This window comes from Pleurodeles waltl, chromosome 8 (genome assembly GCF_031143425.1).
Source record: "Pleurodeles waltl isolate 20211129_DDA chromosome 8, aPleWal1.hap1.20221129, whole genome shotgun sequence".
In the NCBI taxonomy this organism is placed as follows: domain Eukaryota; kingdom Metazoa; phylum Chordata; class Amphibia; order Caudata; family Salamandridae; genus Pleurodeles; species Pleurodeles waltl.
The window spans coordinates 1,279,366,797-1,279,376,289 of record NC_090447.1 but is presented as its reverse complement, the minus strand read 5'-3'; the positions used below and the strand labels follow the sequence as shown (position 1 = coordinate 1,279,376,289).

Genomic DNA, 9,493 nt, shown 5'->3' with positions numbered 1-9,493 from the left:
TAACATTGTAACTATTAGGGAAATAAAAATTTATAAAACGTATAATTGAGTTGTGGTTATTCATGTAATGTTGATACATGGCCTCATGCTTAATGATTCTTGTAGTGATTGTTGATTGATTATATTGATTAATGATTGTTCATCTATTACTACATTGCTTGAATACTCCATGCCATCCAAAAGGTTCATCAGCCTATACGCGTCCCCTTATAAGTTTACTTACTAAGGACCAGGCGCGCTTGCAGACTCAAAAACAAACTGTCCTAGCAAAATCTGGAAACTTTATCTTTCTCATGACGCGCCAACGTTCCTTTCACCCTTGGGACTGAGTCGTCCTCTGCACGCGCCCGTCAATCATCCTGAGGATGAGGGGGGAGTGTTACATCTGCGTGCGCGCCCACGCGCCTCTGCGCCTCTTCCGCGTGCTCTGGTGGACCGGGCCCGCGCGTGCTACTGTCGCCTTCCCTCGCGGCGCCGGAGGAGCCCAGCTGTAGTTCCCGAAATGTGTGACAAGAACCAGGCACGAGACCAGCAAAGCGTCGGCGACCGCCCATTCTCCGCTTGCTGCACCTCTGCCTGCTGCAGCAGCGCGAAGAACCGCCGGAGGAGAAGCCGCAGCCCGGGAGAGGTGCATCGCCCTGAAACATGCACAGGGCTGTGAGCTGAACGAAGAAGGATGCGGGAAGCAGCGGCGGCAGTATTGTGATCAGAGAGCAGAGGTCTGGGACCCTGCGCGGCGGCAGCTCAAGGTGACTGCACTGTGCAGTGATGAGGGTGGAGGGGGCTCTTTTGCCACTATGCATAGATAGCTTTGGTGCGATTTTAAGTAATAATGTAGTGTGCATCATTCATCCCTTCACGGCTCATCAGGACAAGAGTAGGGAACTCCCTATCACCAGTTAATTTGCATTTTTGACTGCGTGAAAACGAGCCGTTTTCCTTTTCTAGTTCATCGGTAGCGTTTATTTTTATTTAGGTTAATCCCCTTTTATTATTTATTGCAAGGCACTTCGTTGGGGCTGCAGATTACGGTTCAGATGAATGCGCTTGCAAAGGACAATGTCCATCATACAGCCTCAACAAAAAATAAAAAGCAATCATCTGACATCATTACATATAATTCCTTTTAAAGTGCATCTTGTATATGACATATTTGATACTGTTTGTCTAGTTATCCTTCACCATATTTCTCTTTGCATTCCATTTACTTGATCAGATCTCGTTTCATATGATGTTTTTTTCTAGCATTCTTTACATTGCATCATCAAGAATAATGTTCCATAATGTCCAGGAGCTGTACTTGTGCGTCTCTGTAAAGCATGCATTTTCAATAAGGCGCCCGTCTTGAGATAATATAAAATATGAAATTTACTGCTACTGCACATGGATATTAAATATGCGTGTATTTTTTTCGTTAGAGGAAACGGAGATTAAAATGAACGAAGATCTGAAGGTTAATTCAAGCTGGATGCCCCAGGACCGCTTAGATGCCAGTTCTTCTGAGAATGTTTCAGCCTCGATGTCCTCTCTGGTGCCTGTTGCGGACTCTGGGCCAGAACTAATGGTAAACCCTTGGGATATTGTTCTGTGCACTTCAGGAACCCTGATCTCCTGTGAGAATGCCATTGTGGTCCTTATTATCTTCCATAATCCCAGTCTTCGAGCTCCTATGTTCCTCCTCATAGGCAGCCTGGCCCTTGCCGACCTTCTGGCGGGGATTGGACTCATCATCAACTTTATTTTTGCCTACCTTCTGCAGTCAGAAGCAGCCAAACTGGTCACCATTGGCTTAATTGTTGCCTCTTTCTGTGCCTCTGTCTGCAGCTTGCTAGCAATCACTGTCGACCGGTACCTCTCTCTCTACTATGCTTTGACCTACAACTCTGAGCGAACGGTCACCTTCACCTATGTCATGCTTATTATGCTTTGGAGCGTATCTGTTTGTGTCGGACTGCTGCCTATAATGGGCTGGAACTGCCTTAGGGACGAATCTACCTGCAGCGTCATCAGGCCACTTACTAAAAATAACGCTGCAGTTCTCTCTGTCTCCTTCCTACTTTTATTCGCTCTTATGTTGCAACTCTACATCCAGATCTGTAAAATTGTCATGAGGCATGCTCATCAGATCGCCTTGCAACACCACTTCTTGGCAACGTCCCACTACGTCACCACCAGAAAAGGAGTATCGACTTTGGCCATCATCTTGGGGACCTTCGCTGCTTGTTGGATGCCTTTCACGCTCTATTCTTTAATTGCAGACTACACCTACCCTTCCATATACACCTATGCTACTCTGCTTCCAGCCACTTACAACTCTATCATCAACCCTGTAATATATGCTTTCCGAAACCAAGAGATTCAGAAGGCGCTGTGGCTCATCTGCTGTGGGTGTATACCCAGTAGCTTATCTCAAAGAGCACGATCGCCCAGTGACGTGTAGTAAGTTGGGCATGCAAGGACCTGTCCCTGCTGGTGTTTTCCTATACATTCCTGCAACATCTTTTGGTTGGGATATGGGATATCCAAGTTGTACATATCAAATTGTCATAGATGTCATCTATCCATACTGCAAAGCGCTTAGAAGCCAGTCTGTGTGCCTTAAGCGCTGCATATGTTTTATAGATAAAGGAAAGATCACTTTCCAAAAAGAGCTAAGGTGTTTTACCATGAGTTGCAGATTGCCAGTGTTCTAAAATATATGTCAATGTGTACTTTACCTCAGGTTCCTTGGGAATAGAGCAAACACCAGCAGGCTCTAAGGAAACCTTGCGAAGGATACAAAAATTGTAGATTGAACAAGGCTCTTAAGGCTTGTCGACTTTTATTGGCATGTTCGATCAGATGGATGGGTTCTGTGTAAGGCATTTGTGGCAGTGTAAATTAATCTCGTCGTCCAACTGCTGGAGAACAATTCTGTATTAAGGCAATAACTCATGCCTGGACTGTGCATTTATCAGCACTTATTGCACTGCTCCAGTGAATTAATGTCCCTTCAGCTCCTGAGGCAGTGCAATAATCATGATGCATGCTCAGTCTTTGAGTGCCTTATTGCTATCCTAACGGAGAGGACATAGACGTGGAGTGAAATTGATAGGACTTGTCCGCTGAACGTATCTCTGTGTCTCTAGATCTTGCCTCATGCAGCATTATAACGGGACGTTGACATTCTCCTCTGGTAAGTGTCTCTATTAGGGGTGACGACATCTCGTGCTGCGTCATAAACTGCCACGCCCTTCACACCGTCATTCTGTGTTCTTGTCTTATGAGGTACATAATGTCACATGCTATATTTCTATCAGCCTCCATTTCACCTCCGTTCACTACCAGATCATCTTGACTACTAGGCAGACCACAGTCCGCTTAGTTAGACATCTCGTGAGGTATTGCTTGGCCGGTTGTCCAGGTGTGAATGTGCTGCAGTAACACCGATATTCCCAACGGGGGTGGGATGGATTTGCCCTGCAAGGATCTGGGTTTAGCAGTCTTCTTTCTGCTTCATTGAAGGTTGCCATGGTAACGCACCTTCTTCAAGGGTACAGTGTGTGTGCAATGTGCAAAGTAGGAGCTATTGCTGGTGTCACTTCATGAATTATCAGTATCTCTCCTAGCGAATGGATTAACCTGCTCTACGGCCACCTCACATCACTTCTGACCACCCGCAGAAGGGAGGCCGGGAGAAGTTTAAATAGATGCACCATGAGATTTGCTTATTTAGAGATGCCTAGTAGGCACAGAGGCTGAATGAAAACTAAAGGCCACATAAAAGGCAATCAGAATAGTTGAACACCAGCCTCCTCTAAGAACAGCAGAAATATCACCATAACATTTGTTTTGTGACTTAATTCTGCACAACATAGAGCCACATATTACACTGCCTCTTGTATATCAGCTGCGGTAGTCATTCTAGGCCTTTTAGGAACCGTATGTAAGTCAGGTCAAAAATCGAAGCTTTCTTTGTTGATGTAATACATAAATTAGTGAATATACATTTTTTTAATTGGTGATGTTTTTGAGTCACGAGATTTTCAATCCAATTGTAGATCTCAACCATTTATGTATTCACTCAGCAGCCACAACCTTTCGGACTCAAGTGTTGTACAAAAGAAACAGTTGAGACACGTCTGCATGGGTTGACCGTGTTACACTTGTGAGCCTGTTAGGAGCGAGCTATCCCAACAGGGGATGTGATCCTTTGCAGCTCGCATTTTTTGGGTGGTTGATGGCACGCATGAAAGTGCTGCTAAGCGTCGGACCCGTCTTCAGGCTTTCATGATGTGCACCCTCCACGATTCATCTAGTGGGCGTTGAATGTGATCAGCTTTCACAGAAGAGTGTGTTTGATCGATGGAAGTCGATGCAGCGCAGCTGCTTTTTCAATAAGGCAACAATGCATTTTTCTGATAGCAACCATATGATGCAAAACAGGGGATGGAGTTCACATTTTTAATGGCGTTTTGTGTCTGTGTGTCCGTGTGTGTGTGTCTGGAAGAGAGACACTAACAATACCTTAAGTGAACACAATTATAGCCAAGGTACCTTACTGTATTAGCTAGAACTAAATGCATATTCATAGCCTTAAACAGAGATTTCCAAATTAATTAATTGCATCTTCTCAACAGAAATTTAGAAGCATTTCTATCTTGAGCCATTTCTGTTTTAGATAATGAAAAATAGGATATTTTGCCCCGGACTTGAGCTATAAGCTGGATTTAGATTCGCCCAGGGACCTGTCTGTGCGCTTCATTAGATTAGATTTTCCAATTATATCCCTCACTTGATGCAAAGGGTTATTTATAGAAATCTCTTTTTCACGTGAAGTGGTAAAAAAGAGTAGGGACTTTTTGTCTCGGCAAGCAACCTGTTCTTGCAGACACGCAGAGGAAGGCGTTTAATATTTCATATTTTGTTTGTTCTTCACTTAAAAATAGATCACAGGCGAGACAAACAATAGACTCGACCTTCACTGGAGCTCGACAATTGGTAGGCGCCTGGCGTTCTAATCTGCAAGATGCCTCATGTAAAAAAAATAAGAGTATTATTTATTTAAACTTGCATAATTGCGAGAAGAAAGCACTGAAGCCCTACCAAACATCACCTGCAACATTAAACAAACAGCAGCACCATTTATCTAACGGTGTTTGCTGTGCGGTCACTGAATCATCAATTTACACTGAAAATTCTATTTCTGAACTGTACTAATTGCTACTAATGTTCGCATTCGATCAGGAACTTTTTTGTACCTCAGTTTCAATATTGCTGATCTAGTGCACTGAACTGCGATGGCAAAATTAGTTGTTCATTGTAGCTGTGTAATGGAATTATATAGGCAGTTTAAACCCTGCTTTTGGAAATAGTGCCAAGTGAGCAACTTGTAAATGGAATAAATGGGGAACCTCGTCACAAAATAGTCATAAATCGCAAGATTTGTAGGTTGTGTGCCTGCATATCATATACAGAAATATTAATCCACAGAAATATCATAAGCTAAATATAGTTTACAAAACATATGATCCTATTGGGTACAGATTTTCTATTATTACCTCCAAACAATGTTTTTTATGGGTGATGTTTAGGACACAGTATTGTGACAATATTATTGTAGAACCATGCCTTAGGTATATTGGGGGCCGTCCTGAAAACTTAGGCTCACACACCACATTTGAAAAGTGCCAGGCCTAAGTAAGAGACATTTAGGTAATTTGTAACCTACCTGCTGTGCACCTGTCTTCCAAGGCCCCATGCCTGCGCATGGTGAAATTTCTTCTTACCTACAGTTTGGGTGTTTGTAAAATTTCTCTAAAATTCAATTTTTCTATTTAGAGGTTTATTCACCTTGAAACCGTTTTTACACGTGAAAAGTCAAGCTTGACGATAATTCTGTGCATTTTCCTATACTTCATTAATCACTTGCATTTGATCCAGTGAGGTGTAAATTTGCAACTGACAAAGTTAGGGGAAAAGCAATGCAGATATTTGTGAAGGTCCAGAAAAGTAGAAGTCTTAGAATTTTACTTTATTTGCATTGAGCATTTAAGACTACAGAAATATCTGCTGACTTGCTATCTGCTGACTTGCCAGAATGTATGCAAGTGAAGGTGCAACCACCACATGCAGAAGGGGTTTTGAGATTTAAATCTGTTTTTGTATGCAGTGTTTCTGCTTTTTAACTTTGTGAATCTAGGCCTAATCTCTGCGTGTTCACAAATCAGCGTTTGTTCTACCAATGAAAAATCATTGGGCAGATGTTGTGTTTATGGTGTAGCATATACACAGAAACAGAATTATTTACTGGTATTTGTTGTTTGCATTTTGTGGAAGATGTCTTCAGTTGTAGGTGTTTGGACTAGGTGTAATGAGGCTGCTATCCATGTACATTTTCTCTTGTTTTCTTTAGCAGGCATTTGTCAACAGATAATCATCTGATCAATTTTACCAAAATGGCGGAATGTTACTAGCAGTTATATTGGCTAATTTAAAGTATTCGTTTACTGTGTATTATTTAATAATCTATACTTGTACACTATCTCATTGTTGAGGCATTGAAGAAAGCCTATAGTAAATGGTTTTCACATCAACACCAGCGTGACAGATCTTCAAATAAAATACAAAAAGTTGTTAGTTACTTTATGTAAAAATTTGCTATCAGTTTGAGCTATCTATGAACATACCTACTGCATAATATAGATGTTTATTCAGAAATGCTAATCCACGTAGCCAGCAGCAGCTATACCTAGTCAGTTCTGCCCCCTGCTAATGTCTGATCTGAGCAATAATATAAATAACAAAAGAAGCTGCATTAATAGCAATAACCAAGAGGCTGCAATGGTTATGCGTATGCTGTAAAACAGACAGCAAGCAGTGTTGCAGTAGCAATAATCCATTTTAACGTGTACGAACACACATCTTCCATTTTGGCAGTTTTGAGACATAAGATATTTGCCTTTTACGTGGGTGATAGCTCTAACAAAATAGTCTGCTCATGTGGATTCAGTATTAATGGTGGGTCCGCACACAAGTGTATAGTAGGTTGGCTCAATGGGCGAGTTCGAACAAAAATGAAGACTGAAAAAAAATTTGAAGGCCTTAACCATAGTTAAACAACAGACTGCAAGGTGAAGAACACACACAGAGTCACAAATATCCATTACATTTCTAAATACCGGTCACATGGTGCAAAGCATTTCACCAATCAATACAGACTACACACAGTGGTGCAGGGCATCCAGGCCTCACTCCGTTTCCAAGCTTAGCCAGTGCGACATCTGGAAGTAAAGCTTGGAAGTTAAGATAAGTAGGCCACTGTACACGCAGGAAAGCCACCAAAGACAGTTTGCTTCCTTTGATAGGCACAGGAGGTATGTTAAAAGGAGTACTTTAGTTTGCCAATTCTTGCCACACAGCATTTAAATCACACATATACAGGTATTCCCCTTCAGGGTTCGATAAAAAATAAACTGAAGCTATGCGTTACCCCAAAGCTAAAATAAACACTTTTTTTTACAGCTACACCCTGCTGTGGAAGAAAGGAGATCTTCATGTTGCGGTTTAATATCTCACGCCACACCATGAGAAAAATGAGCTGACTTTGAGAGCCTAAGCCGCTCAATTATGCTCAGATAATCCTTGCTGTTAAGACTTGTGGGATCATTTCACAACAAATCCCTACTAATTGTTGAAACCAAGTTACGTATCCCAACACATGCACTCAATATTGCCTCACACCTCATTTCTCAAAGCAGTTCCTGAGGATACACACTGCCCGCTGGAAATTGAGAAACTTCTTGATTAAGGAAAGGGCACAGGTTTGTCGAGATGGATCCAAAGTACGTGACTGAAAGGTCTGTTACTGGGCAAGTGTCATAGAGGATAGTTAGTAATCAGGCTATCCTATGTGAGACCTCTGTCTTGTTGGGATTTACTTAAGATGATCTACTGCCATTCAGTAATTGATCTCTAGCTCATCTATTTTGATATAGAGTGCAGAAGTTGTGTTGAGGCTAAATGGTCATAGCATGTCTTGGGTGTCATTGGATTGTTTATGTAAAAAGTAGGATTGTAGGAGCAAATAAACACTGAAAAAGATAGGCAACAGGGTTTAACTTAGAGGTCCACTACAAGACAGAGGTTGGTGCTTAGAGACGTAGGGTAGTGACTGCACTACTTGGGAATTATTTGTACCACGATAAACTCGACTGCCTGTTTTTTCTTAGATGGGTCAGCAGCATGCCATGATCGAGTGTGCGAAAGGCCCCGGAGAGAGCCGAAAGAACTTGGACCACTGTCACCACTGCTGTCTGATACCAGTCTGTTAGTGTGATCTCTGATGCACACTAAGATGTTTAGTAGTCACCCCCATGTGCCTTCTGTTCTGTACTCCTTTTAATCAATGGTTCATTTACATAACAATGATTCATTTTTGGGTGCCTCCAACGTCATCAGGCAAAAGTATGAAATCAAGTACACCGTTCTCCCGGTTTAAAAAAGTCCTCAGAAGCATTTCTTAATGGGCTGCATAGCCTCCACATTTCACCCTATTTACTTTACAATTTTGCAGTAACCATGCATCAGTCCATAAATAATTCGTGGAGCTTTACTTCCATATATTAACATTATTTGTTTTTAGAATTCATCTTTATAAAAGAAAGAACAATTTAGTTAACTTGTTCCAAATTGATATCAGTTTTCACTGTGAGAAGTTTGCCAAATTATGCCTGTAATATTTACCCTTAAAAGTGAGACCACCCTTACAGAGTATGAAAGTTGCATCCAGGATGTGTACAGAGACCAAAAGTTTCAAGTGTGTTAGTGTCATGCCTGCACTGACAGTCAAGGTCCTCATCTGAGAGGGAAGGTAATTCTGATTTAGCTATATTTTTACCTATCCCCATTTCACCAGTAATAACCTGGTGAAAAAGGCCCTGAACTTAGGAGAAAAATCTGTGGAAATGGATGTGATGGAAGCACCCATCCTGACGTAATTTCCATTTCTGAAGGAGAACCCTAAAAGTGCACGTTCCTTCCACCCCCTAAATTACCATGCCCTGCAGTGTTGGGAGTTCACACTACACAGTCACTGCATTGAGAGTCCCAAGACTCCTGTAATGGCACCCCGGTTAGTAGACTACCTTCATATGGGTTCACCTTTGACTACAAATTACTGGCAGAGATGGGCTATTTTGTTCCAGTGTTTTGCTATTATGTGATTAAAAACAACTTAACAATTCAAATGTTACCAGGCTATCTCTTAAAAGACATCTTAGTCAAATCTTTAATTGATTGGTACGTAGTATGTTTTCCCCTTTTTTAGGTCAAGCACGCAAGCACTTTGACCTGTTGTACGTATTGTGGGCTTTTAACCACGCCCACAGCACGCTCATCACTTTCACTTGTTCGTGGGCTTGCCTTTCAAAAATCCTTTGTTATCATTGGAAAATGCTTTATGTTTGTCCATCCTTGGGGCGGTTTTGTTACCGCCTTGCAGACTGCCCATGTT

At 41.8% G+C, this 9,493-nt stretch overlaps 1 protein-coding gene across 1 annotated transcript; it reads left to right on the top strand.

The window, feature by feature from the left end:
* Window positions 1-458: 458 nt before the first annotated feature.
* Window positions 459-7,064, top strand: GPR12 (G protein-coupled receptor 12). The gene is made up of 2 exons (XM_069202222.1): window positions 459-749; window positions 1,419-7,064. Exon 2 carries the CDS (start codon window positions 1,436-1,438, stop codon window positions 2,438-2,440), a length of 1,005 nt encoding a protein of 334 aa, XP_069058323.1. The 5' UTR covers window positions 459-749; window positions 1,419-1,435; the 3' UTR covers window positions 2,441-7,064.
* Window positions 7,065-9,493: the final 2,429 nt, after the last annotated feature.